The sequence below is a fragment of the Lissotriton helveticus genome, chromosome 2_1 (assembly GCF_964261635.1).
Source record: "Lissotriton helveticus chromosome 2_1, aLisHel1.1, whole genome shotgun sequence".
NCBI lineage: Eukaryota > Metazoa > Chordata > Amphibia > Caudata > Salamandridae > Lissotriton > Lissotriton helveticus.
This window is the reverse complement of record NC_136059.1, coordinates 1,465,652,129-1,465,676,981: the sequence shown is the minus strand read 5'-3', so window position 1 is coordinate 1,465,676,981 and position 24,853 is coordinate 1,465,652,129. Positions and strand designations below refer to the sequence as shown.

The following is a 24,853-nucleotide window of genomic DNA, read 5'->3' as shown; positions in this document are numbered from 1 at the left end:
ACACCAAAAAACGTACAATTGGGGAGTGAAAATCTGTTAGACCTCATTAAGAACTCCATCTGGCCCGCCTATTGTTCCTTATTGCATGCGAGAGCCTTTTGAAATATGGGAGTTCAACATGCGTGCTATATAAGCACTTCTCTTGTGTATATTTAAACAGATAACAATGTTGCTCCATGGAAGAATGTAGACCACAAACGGTGCACGAGATAACTGGCTTGCCTCTTAATTCACGAATAGCAGGGGGATAGGTGGAAGTGAATATTTTTAGGTTCATGTTTAAAAACTGTCCCTTTTAATTCATGCCTCTAAATGCAGTGATACAAATGATGTTCTAAGTTGAAACGCCTCTGCATGAAATACATGTTCTTGAATTTTAAATAATCTTTATCATATTTTTAGATGGTGTTTGTTGCACAATTTGTTGGCAAAACATTTTCAAGATTCAACTGGTGCAGGGGCTATTAGAGCCCAGGCAGACCCTCAACTCATCTCTAGCTAGGCATCCCCTGTTAAATTATTGGCTTGCTCACCTCTGTACTGCACTTCCCTCTTTCTAGTCACAGTAGCATAAGTGATGGATGTGCGCAGTGGATGGAAAGTGGCCCCACTTGCGTTTCTAAGTGTTGTTTCTTTGAAAAGACCGATCTGGCAGCCGCGGCCCGTGGAGGGAGTTACGGTGTGACGGGGAGGGGGAGGGGCGGGGTGGAGGGTGCTAAAAACTGGCATATGGATAATTGCAGGTAAGTAAACAATTTAATTAATAAAACGAATTTCGTAGCGTGCCCGGCATCGCAAACAGTGGGCGCTTCGAAATTCGTTTAATTATTTAAATTGTTTACTTACCTGCAATTATCCATATGCTGGTTTTTAGCACCCTCCACCCCGCCTCTCCCCCTCCCCGCCTTCCTGCCCCACCGTAACTCCCTCCACGGGCCGCGGCTGGGTACGTGAGCATATTTAGGGCCATATTTATGTTGGTTTTGCATCGAGGGCAACTTAAAACCTATGTCGGATTAATCAAGCCATGCAGGGCTACCATGCATGGCCCTGCGTGGCTTGATATATCCAGCGTAATGCAACACTGTGCAGATCGCTGTGTTGTATTACTCTGCCCCAGGGAGGCTTTCCATGTGTGGAGCGTGGATGCGTTTCATGGGTGGAGCATGGCTGGTGCGCGGGTGTTCCTACCCATCCACCCATTGATTTTGGCGCTTTCCCAGATTTACCATTATTGGGAAAACTGGGAATGTATCAAAATGCTACGCATCCTCAGAGGAGGCGTAACGAGGAGAAATATCTTTATTTGTCCCTGTTTTCCTTCTTTCTACGTGTGCTACATTCTGCAGCACACAGAGAAAGAGGGAAAAGGCTCAGAGGATTGTTTTTGCAGGAAAGGGCACCTTTCTGCACAAAAACAATCCTATCTGCAACACAGGCATTCTTGCTTCATGGTGCATGGGTGCCTGCATTAGAGTTAGGCAGCCAAAAGTGTACCAGCGCAAGAAAAGGGCAGAGATAAGTCATATTATGTTAAATATGGCGCATTCCAGCCCTTTCTCTTCCACAATGTGGCTTGCTGTGCTTTGTGAAAGTTTAATAAATCTTCCCCTTAATGTTTGCAGTGGGATGCAGGACCTAAATATCCCTATCTGTTACCCACTCTTGGTAGCCTATATGTGCGTATATGCATTAAAAGTAAATTGGTAAACATAGCCACATTGTTCCTGAACCTCTAGCTACTGCTCACTAATATTTTGACATCTAAATCATGCCTTGGTTAAAAAGCTAGCAAGTATAATGCAAGTGTGGAAAAATTCTAAAATACAGGTTAAAAGGTTCGATATCGTTAGATGAATGAACTTCAGATCAAGCAAAAGCATGAAAACACAAATTTTTGCTCTGAGCTTGAGCAACTGTTCATGATACAACCCCAAATTGTGAACAGTGAAGTACACAACTGGGTCTGTGTCAGAGCATGTGTGCTGGCTCAGAACACAATTTTTGTAAGATGACAGCATCTTGAATATATATTAAACTTTGAGTGTTGTTGCATCAGGAGACTGCAGACATCACTGCTCTGAAACAATTAACAGCTCAGTGCAGAGAACTGTTAAAGACTGGAAAAAAGAAGGCCTCCCCTTCCGCCTGCCTGCTCAATGCTTGGAATTCTGTGATGCACTCTAGAGATCAGCTTCACTATCCACAGACCATGCAGCATTTTATTGTTGCTTCAGTAAAGTTCCTCCTTTTTTATCCTAGCATGAAAAGGCAGCCTAACGTCTCACAAAAGGGATTCGACAGTGCCAATGCTAGGCAACCACCACATCGCTAACTGTTCAAATCGTATACGCAGTTGTGACTGCTGCCAATATGCAGTGGCGGGGTGGCAGAGCAGCGGCGGGGGGGGGGGGTTAAATTAAAAAAAACATTTTTAAAAATAAAAAAAACATTTTTAAAACGTACCTGGTCCTGCGGCTGCCTCGTGCTTCGGTGCCCCTCTACTCTACGGCTGCTCCTGGCTGTCCCTGGGACAGACTCCCCACCCAATCCAGACACTGCTTTCAAACTATGAGAGCAGCATTGGGATTGGCCTGAGAAGGCTGGTTTGATGTTCAGCTCAGGGGTTAGAGAAACCTAAATGTGCATGTCTGTTTGCCCGGCCTAAGATGGCCTGCCAAACAGACATGCGCACTTAGAAGTGCGCATAGCACTCCATTCCTCCTCCCTCTCATAGCCCAGCCCTGCCACTCCCTGCACACACTGACTCAGCCAGCAGCTTACAAATAAAACAATAATAAAATATCATTTTATTTTTGAGCTTCTGGCTCTGAGCCAGTGGGGCGACACTCCTTTGCCATTGTGGAGCAGCCACAGGTGCTTATATCGATCATTAAACTGGTATTTCAAGTCTATTCCTAAATTGTTTTCAACCAGGAATATTTGGTTAAAAATACATTGTTCAAAGAAGATGCCACGATAGGGTGTAAATACTTCTTTCCATACCTGTCCATTTGTGCTGGGCCTGTCAGCGTCCGACTCATCTCTAAATTAAATTAAAAAAGATACAAAATATCATTATAATAAGTTGTAGACACCTAAAGATGTGCACATGCTGTTTATTTCACAATAGGGCAGTAACTGACACAGGAATGTCACATCTGGTATAGATGTATATATCACTCGACTGCTGAACTGCTTAAACAGACAAACAAGCATTGGCAAAGCCAATGGGCCTCGCCTACGCCAGATCTTTTTTTGAGCTTTGTCAATTAGATTTTTTATACATGTTGCATGACAACGTGAACTGCTGTGTAACATGGCTTAAAGTCAATAAAGAAAAGTGCTGTGACCACACCATAATGATTTTTTTAAGCAATGTTGCACAGCAGGACACGTTGCTGTCCAATATGAAAAAATAAAAACAGGGCAGGGGAAACAACACAAGGGAGGTGTGGGAGAGTTTGGTGGGAGCAGCAACAATGGGAGAGGAGAAAAGCAACAAAAGGGAGGCTCGAGGAGGAGGGAGGGAGGGAACACCAGATGGGTGCAGCAAAACGAAAAAGGGATGGGTCTGATGGGAAAGAGGAAATAGTACCTCAATCACAGTGCGAGCAGAATACAGGCACTAATTAAGTTATATCAAACAGTGCTTTGTCCATGCTCTACAGGAAGGAATGGAGATGATGCTTGGCCTGTGATGGCCAATTTGCAGGCAGCAAAGAAGTGGGACACTGATGCCAAGAAATGGTAAGCAATGTGTAGGTTTCAAACCCTCTACTGTAAACAATACCATCTTGCATGGGAGAGCACCTGCAATGCATGTTCTGTCGCTTGTTTGACTTAACAACACTCACATGAAATGATAATTGACTTTCAGTTATAAACAGCCATGCTGTATTTCTCTTCTGACACCTGCTCAGGGTTAGGGACAAAATAGCAAGATTTCTAGATTCAGGAATGGAAACATGGTCCGTAATAACATGGTTGGCATATGTAAACAGTTTGCTAAAGAAGGTGGATGGGAAATTGAACACTGAGGATCTGGAAGGAGTGTTACAATTTAGTCTTGTTTGGGCAAAGGATGGCTGATAGGGAAAATAGAGAGTGCGTTAAACCGACTGTGCCATTGTACCTCTCAGGCCCAACACAACCAAGGGCCCAGAGCTAACTCACCCTAGTATCAAAAATTCAACACAGATTTTATCTAACAAGACTGCTAATAGGCACACTGCACTTTTTGGTTGCTCTTCCAGAGTTGGGTGTTTGTTCACAAAAGTAACCCTACTGCCTATGTGTTGGTAAGCCTACTCAGTTACATTGAATTTTGTACTCTTTAGAAACTTTTAAAGGGATCTGAGGAAACAAATGTTGCGGTCATGGAAAAATAATTTAGTTTAAAGATGCTTTCCATTTTGTTTGTAACACTAATATTGTGTACCTAGGCTATCAATTTTCTGTCTATGCTTCTTAAGCCATCTAAAGAGGGAAAGAGCTGCTATACCTGAACATTTTAAGATATAAAAATGAATAGCTGAGGATATTATACCCTTAACAGTGCTAATATTTGTAAAATAATTATCACCATTTGATGCTTCTGATAATGTTTTCAACCCATTGGCTATTGAGTTGATGCCTAGCTCGGTATCTGGTGTTCTGTGTTTGTTCATTTAATTTGATCAAGTACTAGACCATTTTGTATGAATTTTACATATGAATGTTTTTATTAATTCTTTGTACATTTTATCTGTGTGACTTGTTTATTGATTTTTTTTAATCAGAATAAATATTTATTTGATTTGAGAATGAAAAAATATAATAAACCTAAAACAAATATGCATGTATGATGCATAATTTATGGTTTACTGGTACAATTTTGGCTTTCTAGAGATTCAGGTGGAATAATAAATTACATGATCAGACCAATTCAGGCCCTTAAGGAGCTGGAGTTAAATAGAGATAGGGCTGAGCTATGTTGGGAGAGCAGTTCTACTTTTATGGAGCACACTTGACTTCAACATTTTCTGAAGGAGAGCTCACCAGGGAAGACGGCAACATAATGAGAACAAGGTGATGTGGCAGTGTTAAGAAGGTCTGACCAGCCGAAAAACTGGACCTGAACCTGTATACAGCAAGAGCCTTCCAAAATCATTTTTAGCATAGCAAGTGAAGGACTGCAAACAAAGTAAATGCAAAACAAAACAGCTTAAAGAGGAACAAGTTAAACTGCTGAGAACCACTCAATGCTCCTTCTCAGTGTTACCTGGATCTTGGCTTGTGGGACTTGTCTACTCTGTAGCACACCGGCAGTTAGTGTAGTGCTGTTCTCAAACGGTGGTTGAGGAGAATAACCTGGACTGAGCTTCGTCCAAAGGTAACAAGGTTGAGGCATAAGAGCCTAACTAACCCACAGGCATACAGCTGACTCTGAGTTCATGTACATTGTCCTCTGTTGCTGCTGCAGTCAGCCAAGTTGGCAGCACATCAAATTCCCAGGGATCACCCCATGAACAGCCATGGCTCAAGAGGGGACAATGACAGATTTCTTTAAGGGAGAAAAAACAGTCACTTCCAGCAAAGTTGGCAGCCACAAAACCAATAGGGATAGTGTGTTGTAGATGGGGTCAAACAATCACAGCACTGAACCCTCTTGCCCTTTGACAGAATATCTTTGTACCGCTGTTCAGAAGGACCCTAAGCAAAGGCAGAGGTGAGTGAACAAGTGATTGCAGCCATTCAGTATGGGCAAATATGTACACCTGATAATAAGGACTGTTAGTTCCTGCTGGTAACAGTGCAGCATATAAACTCAACTAATGAGGGGCATCATGGTAATGGCTGCTAGTAAAGTAACAAAAATGCTAAAAAAACTAAAGTTAATACCAGCAAGGTAACATTAGGCAGAAATAGGGATCTGCTTTTGTTCCTCATTTGCACATAGCCCCCTCATGCCTCTACTGCCAACGCGCCTAACATTATCAATAGAGAATTGTTAAAAAATAATGGAGTTAAAATTATTGGTCAGACTGGTGTAAATGCTCCTATTCAAAATCAAGGTTAGATAGTTGGCCTTATAACACTTGTTCCAACTCCCTCAGCTTTTAAAGTCGCTGAAAAAACTGAACTACAAAATTAGCATTTGTTATAATGTCAAAAATTAGAAATTGCAGAGCCATATTAAGCCTTATTTTCAATGTCAAATGTATCAGATGCACTGGATCAATCCAATATATCCAGGGCAGACTCTGAGTCTAAGGTAGAAGATCTTTACAATTTTGTTATGCAAAGGTTTACATGGGGCGAACGTCTTGAGAGAACAAAGGAGTGAGAGCTTAATACAGATTATGTATTAACTCCCAATGACACAGGTGGAATCAAGAAAGAAGCTGATGATATTAATGCCTTGGACTGGGATCACATGATGCATCAGTTTACACCCTCAGCCGAGCCAACCATTTTACAATCGGATGAGGGCCAAGACTCGACTCAATCTCAAAAGTGCCACTTACAGCACAGACCAAAGCCACAGCACAGCAACAATCTGACATACCTTCCTTAGCCTCAGTATATGACCTGTTGAACAAGTTACTTACCTTCAGCAACGATATCTGTAAGAGACATAGATAAGTTATGGATTCCTTACCTTCAAATTACCCCCATGAGTCATACTGGATCCAGCATTTGCGATATGGCCCCCGAAGTCGCGGATGCTAAATTCCACTCCATTACTTCTGTTTTGTCCCTGTTCACACTATAACCTGAGACATATTCATAAGTCTAAGCACTAGCAAGGAGCGTGGGGATAGAATGTGCAGGATTTCTTGTATACAAAATTAAGTCATCTGCATTTAATGCTAATTTAGCCTCAAAGTCGTGGTATTTGAACTGGAGTATAGTAGGGTCTTGTCTGGTAGGTGCTGCAAATGGCTCAATATAAATATTAAAGAGCAGCAGGGACATCAGACACCCCTGCCTTGTCCCTCGCATAATCTTAAACGGATCAATTAGTTGCCCATTAACTAACACTGCAGCTGTGGGGGCTCTATAAATTATTTGGAGGGACTTAATAGATTTCTTAGGGAAACCAAACTTTTCCAAGGATGCCCATAAATAAGGCCAGTGTACTTGATCGAATGCTTTGGCAGCGTCAATTGCCACCATAGTTAACGGAAGATTATAACATTATGCCAAATCGATTACTCCCAACATATTAGCAGTAAGGTCATTAAGGTGTCTACCGGGAATAAATCCCCTTTGGTCAAGATGAATAATATTTTTTAGGATTTTAGCAACCCTAGTCGCCAATATTGCCATAAACACCTTATAGTCTGTATTCAAAAGGGATATAGGTCTATACGATTCGGCGACAAGAGGGTCCTTATTTGGCTTTAAAAATAAGACTATCGTTGCCTCATCCCATGATGCCGGAGGATCATGCCCATCCCTCAGTATGTTAGCAAAAAGTTTTTAAGTATTACTTTCAAATTGTCCTCCAATATTAAATATAGCTCTATTGGAAGGCCATCTGGGCCCGCTGTCTTTCCTTTTGCCATCTTCCTAAGCTGTGCGCGAATTTCTTCCTCCGTTATTACCGCAGCTAAAAAAAAAGCCTGGTCCTCTGTGAGAGATGGGAGCTCTACACTTTCCAAAAATTCCTCAATTTTTCCTACCTCAGGGTCAATCTCCTCATAATACAATTTGGCCATATATCTCAGTATTTCTGCCCCAATTTCAAAATCAGTTAATAAAATCTGACCCGTGGCACCCTCCCTCAAACTATTAATTTGATTCCGGGCTCTGTCTGTTTTAGCCTTCCAAGCTAACAGCCTACCACTCTTTTCCCCACAAGAGAAGTTTTGAAGTTTGCTAACCTTCCACGTGTTTATTAAAATATTTTCCAAGTAGCTCTTATATTCTGCCTGAAGATTCTCTAACTCCTTAGTAAGAAGTGGTACCCTAAAAAAGGAATTTAAGGAGGCCCTTTGTAATTCCTGCTCTTTAATCTGGATATTTTGAAGAAGGGCCTTTTCTCTCGTTCTGTGGGTACGGTTTTTCCCAATCATGATAGAAGTAATCTCTACCCTTAAAAATGCCTTAAAGGCGTCCCAGATAACCTGTAACTTCGCTGACCCACAATTAACCTGAAAAAATATCACTGCTTCCTGACATAACTTAGATTGAACTGCTTCGTCAAGTAAAATCGTCCGATCTAATGTCCATCTTAGGGCTCCTCTCTTTCTTTGTAATCTAAGGGATAATAGGACAGCAGAATGATCAGAAAGTGCAGCAGGCAAGTGGTCTTGAATTCATGCTTCAGATTTTTTAGTGCATTCATAGAGTGTAAAGGGGTCTTATAGGTTGACCTCGAAGTCCTGTCTACATCTGGGCACTGAACTAAATTAAAATCCCCTCCAATAATTACTGGTACATTAACTAACAAAAGTGCGGCCTCAAGATCAGTCAAAGAATCTGGGCCATCCTGGTTCGGGCCATAATAGCTCACACATACCATAGTCCTATTCTGAACTTTGATATTAGCAATTATCCATCTCCCAGACGAGTCCGTAGAATGTCCTTCCAATTTAATACTACAATTAGTTCTTACAATAATAGCAACCCCTTTTGGGCTACCTCTCTGTTTCGAACTAGCAATATCCTGGAACCAAGACCATTTTTTAAACATATTCAAACACTCCTGCTCTTCCAAATGGGTTTCCTGCAGTAATATGATATTAGCCTCAGATTGTTTCAGAAACTCCATAATGTGGGCCAATTTTTTTCTGGATATCACCCCATTGACATTCCATGAAATTAAGTTTACTAGATCTTTAGCCATTTATTCTTATGAATGCTATGTCGCTGGCATTATACTTCAGAAACAAATTAAACAAACATATATACAAAATCTGACTGGTAAAGGACCCTATTTTTTTTTATTTTTTTCCCATATGCTCCCAACACCCTGTGCCCCCCCTCCCCTCCCCCCAGGGAACCCCCCCAACTATCTCAGTCGGAGCAAGCGCCATTCGAGTTATCCCCGTGCTAGCAAGGAGAGCCTAGCTTCCTAGCTCATAATTCCACCTAATTACATATTTACAGAAATAACCACTATTAGTTTAACTAGTACAACATAATACATTGCCACCTCTACTGTGAATAAAGTATTACTCTAAATAAGACTACAGTTGTATCCCATAAGGCTTTGGACAAGGCACACTCTACGCAACTCCCCATTCTTAGATCTTACATCTTACATCTTGCTTAAGAGGGCATCAACTTCCTCAGGATCCCGAAAATTATAAATTTTATTGTTCCACATGACTTTTAACATAGCCGGGAACTTCATGTGAAATTGGGCTCCCTTAAGCCTTAATTCATTAATTTTTTAGCCTAACAGCCACTGACGTTCCGCTGTTCTTTTGCCCATATCAGAGCGTATTGAATATGTACAATTTCCATAAGTAGATAATTTTTCTTTTAATGCCCTGGTTAAGACAAGCTCCTTGATTGTGTAAGTGTGGAAGGCGACAAGAATCTTCCTCGGTGCTTTCGTGCCTGGCTGCAATCTATAGGGATTTCTATGCACCCTTTGAAGTTCATTCGCCCAATCAATTTCCGCGTGATCGGAGAGTAACTGCCCCAATATCCGAGAAAAAAATCCCTTTAAATCTCCCCCTTCAGCGTTCTCATCAATACCTAAAATACGGATATGATTTCTTCTGGCCTGGAGTTCCAATCTCTCCATATCCATCTGTAGTTACTTGTTCCCTCTCTTGGGCTTCTCGATCTCACTTTGATTAGTGGAGGTAGCCTCACCCAGAACTTTCACTTCCTCTTCAAGCGACCCTGTTCGTTTAGCCAATCCATCAATCTTCTGCTCCAAGATCTCCCCCCTATCCTGGATTTCTCTCTGGTTATTTTCAGAGGTCAGAAATATAGCTAACATCTCATCTCTGAACCCGGCCAAAAAGGCCCCCAATTGACCATCAAGGGGGGCTACATTAGAATTAGCTAACATAGACTGCGACTCGACAGCGGGAGCGACAACATCGTGGTATTCTAAGGAGATTGAAATTGAGATTTACGCTGAATAACCCCGTTTGCCAATTTTCCAGAGGTACTCCGGAAAATCTCCACCAACTCCTCCTGGTCCTCCATGAGAACGGCCAGATCAAGACTTACTAGATGGTCTGAAATGTGAAGATTAAGCTGATCAGTCTCATTGTCCTCTTTTCCAAAGATGACCTGGGGTGTCTCCCCCAAACCCTCCTGATCCTCTTGATCCTCTTCACCCTCCATAAGGGGAGAGAAACGATTTTCCAACAACAATAGCGCTCCCGGCTGGTCAGAGGTGGCGGCATTCCCCCCTTTCTCTAAACAGTTAGATAGAGGTTTATAAACTCCAACTTTTTCCTGATATACTTCCTCTGTCAATAATAGTTGGGACCTTGCGACCTGCTCCATTATTTTAAAATAGGACCCTAAAGAGGGTACTGGTTTCGGAACTATTTGAGATTTATTCACATCACACTTTTTAATGGATGATTTCTTAGTTTTCTTCTTCAGCGGAGTTTTAGGAGTTACCACTCGAGGAGGATCACTTCCTTTCTCCTGAATGCTGCCTTCTTAGGTTTTTCCAGTTCGGACCGGAGTCGATATCTGCTTCTTGCTGCCACAAATCTTCGGTCTTTTATGTTCAAGCCGGTGTCTCCTTGATTAGGCTTTGTAACATCTGATGAAAGACAGACATGTACCTCTCCCTCCTCTCTTTCCTTTTCTGGTAAGTCTATTGGATGTAGTATCTCAACATTTGCTCCCCGGGGCTGAGAGTCATTCTCCATCCAGCCATCCTGATTTAAGAAGCACCCTTTAAGCGTGGCTTTGTTTAAATTATGCCAGAAAGAGGAGACATTAATCTTCTTTGTTTTCCCTGCAACCAACTGAATGACCTCAAGCCTTTTAGTTATCTCCAAGTTGCAACCTCTGAGATTATAAAGATTGGCGCTCCCGGCCCCCTCTTCAGGAGGCGATTTAATAAGAATCCTTCTAATGTTATCGACATATATCGCTGTAAGCCGGAGTCTCCTCCAAAACTGAGCTGCCCGGCTCCAGGACCCTATTGGGGCGGAGTCACGTCGATGGGCTGGTAGTGCAGGAAGGAGTTTTACAAAATCTAGACCCATACGTCAGGTTCGTTAGTTTCCAGTGAGGCTTTTAAAATATGAGTGTCAAGGCAGCACGATTTTCACCAGTTTTTTTCCCAATCGAAAAAAACAAAACAGCAGTAAGATACGGCAGTGAGATACCGTTGACAAAAAAAAGGAGCTTTTTTTCATGCATTACTTACTACATGTACATATTCCACAAAAAAGAGCTCTAGCCAGTATAAAGACGAACATTTCCATTTTAAAGTGAGCCGTTCCATTTAAAGTTGTTTCGAGTCCCAGTTATTTGCAGCTTTAAATATTTGACTGGGTGCTGGGTTGCCTTCTTACTCCAAAACGATGTGGAGAAGTGCAGGGAACATGGCGGCTGGCTGACGCCGGTCGGGAGACACCCTGTGTGACGAGGAGAGAGCCTGGGTCCTGGACGCCGGACGCCGAATGTAGAACGCACTGTGATGTTTGTTGAATATAAGCTTCAGTCACTGCCCCTTTGCTGTTAAGTTAAGTTAATTTATTTCTTTAACTTTAACTTACTTTGTTTTCTGTAAACGAGAGGAGCCGCCAGAACGCAATCGATCAGGGAAATCTGGTGTAGGTAGGTGTACTTTGGTTCTGGCCGCCGAGCCTGCGATGAAGTCGGCTGCTTGCAGGCTTCCCTTGTTGATCCAAACTGAAAGGTTTTTTTTTTTTCTGTTTATTTCGTTTTTCACTTTTTTTGCCGCTGTCTTCCTCGAGGCTCTCTTTTTTTTTCTCAATGGTATCTCACTGCTAAGATACAATTGTGGAAACCAGAAGGTGGCTTTTGACGATTCTCATGGAAGACCCATACACACCTTGGGCCCGATTCACAGAACTAACTTAAGATAAAATCCTAAACTTACTACCATTTAGGTATTCACAGAAGGGACTTACTCATTTTGATATTCACAGAAGGCACTTACTAATTTTGGTTTTTACAGAAGGCACTTACTCATTGACGAGCAAGTGCCTTCTGTGAATAACAAAATGAGTAAGTGCCTTCTGTGAATACCAAAATGAGTAAATGGTAGTAAGCTTCGGATTTTGTCTTAAGTTAGTTCTGTGAATCAGGACCCCAAACATTCACACTAAAAGAAACACATGCACACACAGAACACACAGCACTAGCACAAGAATATATTTTGGTCAGCTCTTCTTCAGCTGAGGCTGCTCGATTTCCTTGAACACATGGGCTTGTGCGGATGGCAGAGGCCCTTCCCTAACAGCGTGCACCTTTACATGTGCCGTTCACTTCCCTCCTGCAGGAGATGGCAGTGGATAGCACAGTACAGGGTTAAGTTCCACTTGGAAACATTTTGGTTCCCAGAAAGACAAGGGTGAAAGGCGGAGACCCACTGCACAAAAAATGTTGCGTGTGACTCAGGAGTAACCGAATGACAAGCAGCAGGCGGGATTACACTCAGTATGAGCGATGGCACCAGGTCTTGCAGACAGCACCTGCACGCTGATGCTCGACCTAAAAACTCCACTGTGGATGCTTAAAAGACAAATGTTTCTAGTTTCTCATACAAATTGATGTCTCCTAAACAATGCAGCATTGATCCAACTTGTTCAATATCTTCGTCTTTTGAATTAGAATAAATCAAAATATCATCTATGTAATCCACAGCACAAACGTCTGTGTATTCTCATAAGGCTTGATTCCTAATAAACTGAAACAATGGTGTAGCTTCCCAAAGCCTGAAAAGCATGACCAAATATTAAAAGAATCCAAACTTAGTTCTGAGCGCCATCATCCACTCATCAGGTAAAAAGGGCCATCGCAGATCCAACTTTGCATGAATTATTCCAAAATTAATGGTAATCAAAAGCGTTTTTTAATTTGATTGAGGGCTCTAACATCCATGAGTGTTTTTACTCTTCTGAGGAACAAAAAAGAGACAATGAGCCAGGAGAATCTGAATGATGAAGGAGACCTATTTCCCAAAGTTTTCAGAACATTGTCTTTAATGTTCATTGACCTGTATGTGCACATAAGTGCGAATACAAGGAATAGTGGAGTCAGGCTGCAAATCAAGAAGGGCATCAAGATATTGTAGAATACTCAAGATAATCACCCTTATAAAGAAGACTCATATGTCTTACTCCAACAAAGTATAGCATTTAAATTAGATTATCAAGGGTAATAATTTAAGGAAGATGGTCACTGGTGAGTCCTTGGAAAATTCCAAAATGTTTCATAAGTTGACAATTTTCCAAACTGGCAAATGTGTTATCACGATTGGTCGATCACAACTCAGCAGCCTGGTGGTAATAGCACGAAGGTTGCAGAATTTCTGCCATACCCTGCAGCATTTTTAATTGAAGATTGGTAGAGTAGAGTTTACATTTAGTTTCTTAGGGGGGGAGGGGAGCAACAGCATGGCACCGTAACTCAATGTATAAACGCTAATCAAGACTTTTGCTGTAGCCATTCCCTGGATTAATCTTCACGCCTCGCGGAACCCGCTTCGTGGGTCCCGCATCGACGGAACTGCTACACCGGACCTGTGATACTGCACCGGGTGTTTGCTAGGGCTACAGGGCTGCGAGCGCAGGGAACCGGGACTCGATCTCCCAGGAGTCCCGGCAATCCCGAGGCCGACACACCTGGCCCGCTCTCCCTGACCGCCCCACCCCACCCTTACTTCTCAAAAGACTCTGTTTGCTCTCTGGCGTGTGGGACGCTAATCAAGACTTTTGCTGTAGCCATTCCCTGGATTAATCTTCACGCCTCGCAGAACCCGCTTCACGGGTCCCGCATCGACGGAGCTGCTACACTGGACCTGTGATACTGCACCGGGTGTTTGCTAGGGCTACAGGGCTGCGAGCGCAGGGACCCGGGACTCGATCTCCCAGGAGTCCCGGCAATCCCGAGGCCGACACACCTGACCCGCTCTCCCTGACCGCCCTGCCCCACCCTTACTTCTCAAAAGACTCTGTTTGCTCTCTGGCGTGTGGGACGCTAATCAAGACTTTTGCTGTAGCCATTCCCTGGATTAATCTTCACGCCTCGCGGATCCCGCTTCGCGGGTCCTGCATCGACGGAGCTGCTACACCGGACCTGTGATACTGCACCGGGTGTTTGCTAGGGCTACAGGGCTGCGAGCGCAGGGAACCGGGACTCGCTCTCCCAGGAGTCCCGGCAATCCCGAGGCCGACACACCTGGCCCGCTCTCCCTGACCGCCCCGCCCCACCCTTACTTCTCAAAAGACTCTGTTTGCTCTCTGGCGTGTGGGACGCTAATCAAGACTTTTGCTGTAGCCATTCCCTGGATTAATCTTCACGCCTCGCGGAACCCGCTTCGCGGGTCCCGCATCGATGGAGCTGCTACACCGGACCTGTGATACTGCACCGGGTGTTTGCTAGGGCTACAGGGCTGCAAGCGCAGGGAACCGGGACTCGATCTCCCAGGAGTCCCGGCAATCCCGAGGCCGACACACCTGGCCCGCTCTCCCTGACCGCCCCGCCCCACCCTTACTTCTACGTCTATACGTATTTAGGTAACAGAGAACCACGCTGCGCGGGAGCGCCCGGGGCTAAGCCCGGGCAAAGGGCGGGCCGTTTGAGGCCGTTCGAGGGCTGGAGAGACTGGACTGGGCCACCCCCTTTTCATTTTTACTTTCACCCCCCTTTGCCTCCTCCCAGGTAAAATGGTGGTAACCAGAGGAAATAAAACAAAGGCCCCGGGTAGTGTGGGTAAACTGCTTGGTCCTATGGATGATTTTATAACCAAGGCAAACACATTCATAGACCAAAGCATATCTTTGATAGAAGAAAGGGTTTCCCTAGATCTAGCCTTCGCCAAAAGATCTTCTTTGGGTAATTTGGCTGACGCTAGAACACCAGTAGTAGGGAACACAAACGAAGGGGGGAGGGCGAGCCGTGAGAGACGTAGTTTGCCCAACACTGTGGATCTTTCTGTGTCCCATCTTGCAGATTCACAGTTAAGTTCTGATCTAGAAAGAACACCTGGATTAGCACCTCAATCCCCCTCACAAGTAACTTCCCTAGAAAGAATTCAAGCAAGGGGAAGGAGGGAGGGTGCGATAAGAGACGGAACAAGCAAAAAAACTCTATTTCCACTACGTCGAACAATATTTCTTGTGCCCCACAGGACATAACTACCAGAGCAGAACACTTAGTTGTCCCTGTGCAAATCCATCATATTGAGATTGAATCCCCCACCCCCGTTAACCTGGATTCCCCGGTCCCTTTAATGGCTAACAAGGGACCATGCGATGATGATAATTCACAGCTGTTAAACAAGATTGCTGACTTATTCAAACTTTCCTTGTTACCATTAGAACAAAGGTTAGCACAGCTTGAGCTACAGATATCAAAGCTTGTCAAATCCTCACAACACAACCAAATAGCAGGGGCTCAAAAAATAGGGGGCAATAACAATAAAAAACAACTCCCTACAAATTCTATAAATGCAGCCTTGAAACCATCAAATGTCCAAAAGAACGTACCCCAGGCTGTAACTCCTACCCTGCCAATTTCTAAAAATCCACCAAACCCAACCATTAAGGTACCCATTCTCCAGCCACAGGGAAATTTACAGACGCCAACTACACCTGCGCCAAATCTAGTGGCACCAAATAATAAGACTACAAACAAAGCACCATCCAAAACACCGGTGCCTCAACCATCGGCCCCTAATCCCTCGGCCCCAAAAGCCTATAGAAATACCCCCAGAAACTCTGGGGACGCTAGATTTCCAATCGATTTGCCACCCGAAGCTTCACCCTACGTAGTGGTCATGACTGGCGTTCCAGAGCTAGTGGGCCACATTGCGGAACCTGGTTGGTCCCTGAAAAACAAGGCACAACATTGGCTACAGACCAATCGTCCCATGCCTTCGACTTGGCATGGAAGGATCCGGTCAGTACGTAGAACATCATGGGTGGGTAAAACTAGAAAAACGATCCCAGGGGATTGCATCGTGATTACCCTCGAAGATCCCCGTATAGCAGATTATATCTGCTCGTGGGAAGACACGAATGCAAATGGAGGAATCAGTGTTAAACCACTTTCCTTCTTCTATCCTTTTGGACAATTAAACGGTTTCGCCCAGGATTATGATCCTCTTTGGGTTGCACAAGTTCCACGACAGGTCGATTTTCCAAATAGCAGATATCACGGGGGCCCCAGACATTATGAGCAAGATAATTCTTGGCAGTCAGTGGGACCACGCTACCAGGGCGGAGGTTGGGAAGAATGGAGGCCACACATACCGAGGATGGCACATAGAGACCCACCCCGTTGGGAATCATGGTATAATATACCGCTGTCTAATAGATTCAGTGGACTCGAAATGGTCGATTGACCATCAACTGGAACTGAATCTACTAACCACAATTTACCCTACCTCATCCCGAAAATAAGCACCCCCTCGCCACCTAAAGAAGGAGTAGCATTAAAAGATGACACACATCCTATACCCATCCTCTTCTGGAACGTAGCGGGTCTGCGCTCAAAGATTGAGGATGGGACGGCCCAAAACTTTTTAGAACTGTATAAAATATTCTGCCTTCAGGAGTCATGGTTAACAACAGAGCTTCATTTATTAGGATACAAAACGTATTTCATCCCAGCGCTGAGTAGTAAAACAGGTAGGCCTAAAGGTGGGCTAATTACGTACATAGCGAACACCTTGAATCATTTAAAAGTATCGATTATCCATTCTGATCCTAATTATCAAATTCTTTCACTTTTACCTTTGCAAACAAGGAGACCATTCTTTTGACTAACCTTTATAACAATCTACAGGAAGATCAATTTATGATTCTTCTTAGAAATCTAAAGGAGAGATTAAGTCAACACTATCAATGGAAAGGTAGACATGGGGCAATTCATCCATTATGGGGAGGAGACTTCAACCTTCATCCATGCCCACTGGCGAATTTACACTGTTGTGGGATTGTGGACGAACATGAGGCGCCATTAGTGCATTTTACGCATAGCAAAGCGGGGAATGCCTTAAACAACGTGCTCTCCGACCTGGATCTGCAATCGCTAATCAACCAAGTGCGGACTTAAATTTTCTTAGTCCGACCTATGTGGGTAGAGGTCACCAAACAACAGTCTATTTCATCTTCCTATCTCCTGGTTTATTAGATATAGCCACAGATTTCCAGGTCATTGAAAACTCATTGAGCGACCACTCTGCGCTGAGGATGCACCTTCATTTACCTATTTATAACCCCCAAAATACAGTTATAGCAAACACTCTTGCCCAGAACAACCTAGAGGTAGGAAAACAGAATGGCTATTCTATTAAATGGGAAAAAATAAACCCTAGCGAAATTACAAAGAAATTGGTCGAGCTTGCTTACCCAAATATAATAAAATGCTTAGACCTTTCGGCAAGCCATGAAGAAGTCCTAAAAAATTTTAAACAAATCCTAGAGAAAATCAAGGAACTATTATCGTCTAAAGCAACGTCCAAATACACAACTAAGAAAGGGTGGTTCAACCATAATTGTACTACAGCCCTTACCAAATTAAAACTTGCCCTACAAAATAAACCCAGGGAGATGGGACAGATTCAACTTCTTAGACGCCAATACACCGGGGAACGTAAGCTAAGAATTAAAGAACTGAAACAGAAACTCTGGGAAGATCTGCATAAGAGCGCTGTTTAAAAAAATAGCGAGCCTTTCTGTCGAAAGGTCAGGGCTCCTTATCTTACCGACAATAACATCCCCAAGATTGAAGTAGCCATAGATGAAAGCACATGGGTGGCTCATTTCTCGAAGATTTTTAAAAATAACTCAAACGTCGATGAACTTGAAAATACGCTTCCAAAAGTGCAATATCCAATTTCGCTCCTTTTTGATATACCTGACCTGTTAGTGGCCTTAGAATCAAGCAAAATAGGGAAAGCCCCAGGGCCTGATGGGGTCCCAGTGGACTTCTTCAAATATAAACAGAAGCAATGGACCCAAATATAACCTGGATCTCTGGGCACCCATTATCACAAGAGTATGCACAGCCGTTGCAAATGAGGGAGTCCTGAATTCTTGGACTAAGTCCATAATGGTCCCCATCTTCAAAAAAGGGGACCGCCAAGACGTGAAATGCTATCGCCCCATCTCATTGCTGGACTCGATCGGTAAAGTTGTGGGGAGAGTAATCCTAGAGCGACTCCAGCAGTGGGGTGAGGAGAGCGGCATCATTTCCGACCTCCAATTCGGGTTCCGAGAGGGGTTCGGAACGGTAGAACAGGCCCTTAATCTCAGTTTGATAGTGGGTAAATACACGCAGGCTAAGGAGAATACGATATATATGGTTTATGTAGACCTGTCCGCAGCTTTTGATTGCGTCTCGCACGCAAAGCTGTGGACGGTTCTACGCCATATGGGAGTGGAACCCCCCTCCTAGATTTCTTGAGAGAACTCTATTCAGGAGCCTCGGCCAGAATACGCTTTGGCCTGAATGGCGAGCTGACAGCACCGTTTGGAGTAGAGCGTGGAGTCAGGCAAGGATGTGTCCTGTCCCCCTTCCTTTTCTCACTTTACACCAACGGTTTGGAGAAAGGGTTGTTGAGGGGGCCCAGGACCTCCCACGTATAAAATAGCGCCTGATTCCCGCTCTGCTTTATGCAGATGACGCTGTCCTCCTCGCGCGCACCCCGCGAGAGCTTCAGAACTCCCTGAACAGATATACTACCTTTATGGGTGGTCTGGACCTACAGGTAAACGTCAAGAAGACGTTTGTCATGATATCGGGCAATAGGAAAAAAGGAGTAAAAGAAATCTACCTCGATAATCAAAAACTCGAGGTTACTGCCCAGTATCCGTACCTTGGTATCATGATAGACGATCGATTGACCTGGAAACCAGCTGTAGAGACAAGATGTCATCTATTTAAAAGATCAATAGCGGCCTTAATGAGTTTCTCTCAGAGACTGGGGAGAAGGGCCCCAGTGGAGTTATTGAAAATCTATAGCGCTAAATGTCAGGCCATCGCGTTGTATGGAGCTGGAGTCTGGGGACACACGGATACCAGCCTCATTCAGCTAGCAGAAAATGCCTTTCTAAGATTCCTTTTAGCCACCCCAAAAGGCACTTCTACCTATGCCTCCCACCTGCAACTAGGAATCCCTTACCTGGAGCACCTGCTTAAGATTCAACCACTGATGCTGTGGCGGCGCATTTGGACATCCGACAAAAATGCACTGACCCCGTCCATTGTACTGGATACAATGACTCTTGACAAGTCCTCTAAAGTAAGATGGCTCTCCTATATTAGAAATTTTCTCAAAGAACTTGGGCTTGAGAAATCCTATCTTCATCCAGAGTCCATAGTTGACTTCCCGAAGAATGAACTAAAACAACACGCCCTCTGTCATTTAGAGACCCTGAGATTGGCATCCGAATCCTCAAAAACCTCGGTCATTCATGCAAACATGGTCCAAACAACATATGGCATTCACCCGTATTTAACTTTGCAGATAACAACCTACGAGAGAATGCTGATGACAAGATTTAGGCTGGACACATTTTTTAGATTGGTCGCGTTTCCCCTGAAAAATGCATGGAATTCAAGCTTTCCCCCATGCCCCTGCGACGAAAAATCAAACCAGTCTAACTTACATGTGATCATGTTTTGCAAATTTCACCATTCACATAGAAAAATTTGGCTACTTCCAACAATGAGGAGTTGGGGTTTTAGAAATGTAGGCCGGCATTCCTTAGACTCCAAATGCTTGAATCCGAAACGGTTTGCTACATTGTTCTTAACTTCCTAAAATGTACTATGAAGCATAGACAAAATTTATAAATCACAATCTTGTACCTTACTTCTTATGAAATGAAATGGTCATTGCTTTTGTATGAAATCCCAGAACTGATGTTTTTAAATTTGTATACTTGTGTAAAAATGTATGTTGTACTTTTTAATGGTTCTTTTATGGTTTTTCTTTGTGAAAAAGCCGAATAAAGAAGTTTATATAAAAAAAAAAAAATGTGATATGAGAGGGTGGCAGAGTGGGCTAAAGAACGGTGATGGATCAAACCCAGATCTTTTGACTGGGTGTGAGTGTTTGATTGGTTCTGATGCTCCGTCCATCACTACCCCCTTTTGTACCGCTTTTGGCCGCCATAGGTGTGGCAGGGTATGCTCAGACGTGAGTCCCTTGCTCACTTTGCCACTGGATTCGAGCAAGCCGGGCTGAAGACGGCTGGAATGCCAGAAACCGGTCCTCGGAAGCTTGTTTCCGGTCCACGGAAGGCATGGCTTGGCAGTTCGGACTGTACTGTTCCCATGAGGCACAGGGTCAGACTGATTTGCATATAGCCATATCTGAACTGGGGTGGCAGAGTGGGCTAAAGAACGGTGATGGATCAAACCCAGATCTTTTGACTGGGTGTGAGTGTTTGATTGGTTCAGATGCTCCGTCCATCACCACCCCCCTTTTGTACCAGAATGGTTCTCCAGCCATTTTCTTAGGATATATGGTTTGAGATGTAATAAAGCATGCCCTGTTTTCTGAATTCAATGTGCATGCCTTACAGAAAGATTTTAAGGCAGGGGTAGAGATGGACAGTAAACTCCACTCTGCCTGCAGTTCACCAAGTTTGCCCAGTCTGCATGGAGCGTGGAGTTCAGAAAAAACTCTTCTGTTTCACCACGAGGTAGAGTTTACTGCCCACCTAGAGCAGATGAGGTTGATTTCACCTTTATCGAATGCGCTCCGCCTGGCAGCTCAGCCGATTGGTTGATTTTTGCCCTACCTGCACGGGTCATTAACAAGGCGAGGTTGTTCCATCAATTACCCTCTCTTTGTTCACTATTGACGCCTCTTTAAAGCTGGTATGAGGGGAGACAGCGCACCTCAAACCTGCTAGCATGGATATAATTTCTCTCCATACCTAATAAAAACTCACCCATAGCCCACATGCAAAGGGCTGTAAGTCTGGTATGCACAGGCAGTCTTGTTTTAAGGGACTTCGGTAGCTTGTTCATTGCTTGACTGTTTCAGGGGGACTCAAGAGTACAGCTGCAGATGATGACTACTTCTAAGAGCCTTCATTAAATGTATTGAGTGCTGGAATCATCAACTTATTTTATTCTGCAAATAAATCTGTCTTGCACTTCCTATCAACGCTAATCGCCGTAAACAGTAACACTACATTAACTCCAGCTTCTCTAGCTCCGGTCTGGGGACAAACAAAGAGGCTTTTATTTAGCCTTTCCTCATTGTTTTTCTATAAAGGGCAGGGTATTTCATATTTGATATAAATGGTGCACTGATGGAGGTGTGACTGGAAAGCAGGTGGACTGGTTTGGTGCACTCCGGTGCACACATGGAGATGCACTGTGCAGGATGAAGTGAGCCTTCACTTGTGCGCAACTTTTAGTTCCATAGCAGCTTTTGCAGTCTTAGCTCCACTGCAAATATCCCTACATATTGAGTAGGTGATGAGAGCCAGACATCTCCATAGGTAGAAGAAGAGGCGTGAAACATAGGTCTTTCATGTTCAACCTCTCTGCGCTATGACCAGGACATGTATGCACCACTTTGTCTATACAAAAGGAGGTGATAGGCATTAAGCAGGCATTTTTAGCATCAGTAAAAATAGAGATAAGTGGGTCTGAGCCCCCCAGGCTGGGTGCTATCTAACTCTTATCTATGCTCCAACCACCAAAGCTAACTCCCCCCAGACCCCACTTAATGTAGAAGGAGTAAGATGCTAATTCCCTGTAAAAAAGTCAGCTAGTGCAAATGAGCCTGAGTGAAGGTCACTCTCTATAGCACGGTGGACAAATAGAGGGAAACCTCAAAATAGGCCAGAAGTTGGGCTAGTTGCAGACCTTAAAGAAAGATTGCTTTTGTGATGCAACAATAAACGTGTTTGCTTGTGGAATATACTTTGCTGCTCAAAAAAGTAACAATTGAAATGGCATCAGTAATTGAAGAAACGCATCGCAGGTCAGCAAGAATGCTAAAATGTAATGTGTTAGATCTGGTACCATTGGCGTGAGTCTTCCTTCCATTTTTTTGCTGATGTCTCCTCTGTTTTTGATATGCTTTGCTGGTTTAGATGCTTTGGGCACTGCGCCACTGCTATTCAGTGCCACAGTGCAAGTGCTCCATACTGTAAATTGTTATAATGGATTAGGGACTCCATGATTGGCTTATTTGATTTACTTCTCAGACCCTAGTACAGTGCACCATGTGTGCCCAGAGCCTGTAAATCAAATGCTGCTGGTGGGCTTGCAGCACTGGTTGTACCAACCAGAGACCAGAGAAGCAGCATTGAAAGTGTGTCTCAGGCCTGCCATTGCAGAGCCTGTGTGGGATGGATAATGCCCCTGCCACCTTTCAGAGGTTGGTCAACCAGGTGTTGGCTGGACTGGAAGATTTCAATGCCGTCAACCTGGATGATATTGCAGTGTTCAGTGCCAGTTGTCAAGAACATCCGCGCTACCTCTGGGAAGTGCTGATGGCGCTGCGAAGAGCAGGCCTCATGATCAAGACGAGTAAGTGTCAGATCGGGCAGGGTTCCTTGGTGTACTTGGGGCACCAGGTAGGAAGCGGCCAGGTGGTGCCCCTACAACCCAAGATTCATACCATCCTGGCATGGGAATCCCACAAAACCCAGACACAGGTGAGAGCCATTTTAGGACTCACAGGGTACTACATGAGGTTTGTCAAGGGGTATGGCAACATTGTTTCACCCTTGACTGAGATGACATCCAGGAAGCGGCCCAAGAAAGTGAACTGGACTGACACCTGTCAGAAAGCTTTTGACGCCCTCAAGACTGCCAAGAGCACAGCACCCATGCTTCAGGCGCTCAAATTCTCAAGGGAATTCATTGTCCAAACAGATGCTTCAGAGCATGGTGTGGGGGCTGTTCTTTCACAGATCAATTAGGAGGGCCTAGACCAACCTGTAGTCTTCATCGCTAGGAGGTTACTTCCACAGGGACAAAGGTGGAGTGCAATTGAGCGTGAGGCATTTGCTGTGGTCTGGGCACTTAAGACGTTGAGACGATACTTGTTTGGGACTCAATTCTGGGTTCAGACAGACCACAGGCCCCTCAGATGGTCGATGCAGATGAGAGGTGAGAATCCAAAGTTGTTGAGGTGGTCCATTTCCCTACAGGGGATGGACTTCACAGTGGAAGACCGCCCTGGTATAGAACACGCCAATGCTGATGGTCTGTCCAGATGTTTCTGCTTTAGTGAAGAGAACTCCCAAGAGGATGGGTAGTTCTCACAACATTGCAGCTGGAGGGGACACATGTTAGACCTGGTACCATTGGTACAAGTCTCCCTTCTGTTTTTTGCTGATATCTCAGATGTTTTGCTGGTTTAGATGCTTTGGGCACTGTGCCACTGCTATTCAGTGCCACAGTACAAGTGGGAAGTGTTGATGGTGCTGCGAAGAGCAGGCCTCACGATCAAGACGAGTAAGTGTCAGATCGGGCAGGGTCCCTTGGTGTACTTGGGGTACCAGGTAGGATGCGGCCAGGTGGTGCCCCTATAACCCAAGATTGATACCATCCTGGCATGGGAAACCCACTAAACCCAGACACAGGTGAGAGACATTTTAGGACTCACAGGGTACTACATGAGGTTTGTCAAGCGGTATGGCAACATTGTTGCACCCTTGACTGAGATGACTTCCAGGAAGCGGCCCAAGAAAGTGAACTGGACTGACACCTGTCAGAAAACTTTTGATGCCCTGAAGACGTCCATGCGCACAGCACCCATGCTTCAGGCGCTCAACTTCTCAAGGGAATTCATTGTCCAAACAGATGCTTCAGAGCATGGTGTGGGGGCTGTGCTTTCACAGATCAATGAGGAGGGCCTAGACCAACCTGTAGTCTTCATCACTAGGAGGTTACCTCCACAGGAACAGAGGTGGAGTGCAATTGAGCATGAGGCATTTGCTGTGGTCTGGGCACTTAAGAAGTTGAGACCACACTTGTTTGGGACTCAATTCCGGGTTCAGACAGACCACAGGCCCCTCAGATGGTCGATGTAGATGAGAGGTGAGAATCCAAAGTTGTTGCGGTGTTCCATTTCCCTACAGGGGATGGACTTCACAGTGGAACAACGCCCTGGTACAGAACACGCCAATGCTGATGGTCTGTCCAGATGTTTCTGCTTTAGTGAAGCGAACTCCCAAGAGGAGCTGGAGGGGACACGTGTTAGACCTGGTACCATTGGCATGAGTCTCCCTTCTGTTTTTTGCTGATATCTCAGATGTTTTGCTGATTTAGATGCTTTGGCCCTGTGCCACTGCTATTCAGTGCCACAGTGCAAGTGCTCCCTACTGTAAATTGTTGTAATGGAATAGTGACTCCATCATTGGCTTATTTTATTTACTTGTCAGACCCTAGTACAGTGCGCCATGTGTGCCCAGGGTTTGTAAATCAAATGCTGCTGGTGGGCTTGCAGCACTGGTTGCACCACCCACAGAAGCAGCTTGTAAAGTATGTCTCAGGCCTGCCATTGCAGTGCCTGTGTACAGTCCAGTACTGCCATGTTGACTTGGTAAATGATACCTACACCTTCCCTTTTCTACATGTTAGCCACTCCTAAAGTAGGCCCAAGGGCAGGGTGCATTGTATGTAAAAGGTAGGACATGCCCTGATGTGTGTGGCATGTCCTGATAGTGAATTACAGCCAATTTCATTTTTCACTATT

The 24,853-nt window shown here is 44.4% G+C and overlaps 1 protein-coding gene across 1 annotated transcript in view; it reads right to left on the bottom strand.

The window, feature by feature from the left end:
* LOC144820270 (uncharacterized) overlaps positions 1 to 17,939 on the bottom strand; it is a 326,975-nt gene extending 309,036 nt beyond the window's left edge. Inside the window, exons 1-3 of the mRNA XM_078677859.1 lie at positions 17,882 to 17,939; positions 11,700 to 11,835; positions 3,007 to 3,046 (exon numbers count right to left, since the gene is read on the bottom strand). Coding sequence (XP_078533985.1) covers positions 3,007 to 3,046; positions 11,700 to 11,835; positions 17,882 to 17,939 — 234 coding nt within the window. The remainder of the gene's footprint in view (positions 1 to 3,006; positions 3,047 to 11,699; positions 11,836 to 17,881) is intronic.
* Positions 17,940 to 24,853: the final 6,914 nt, after the last annotated feature.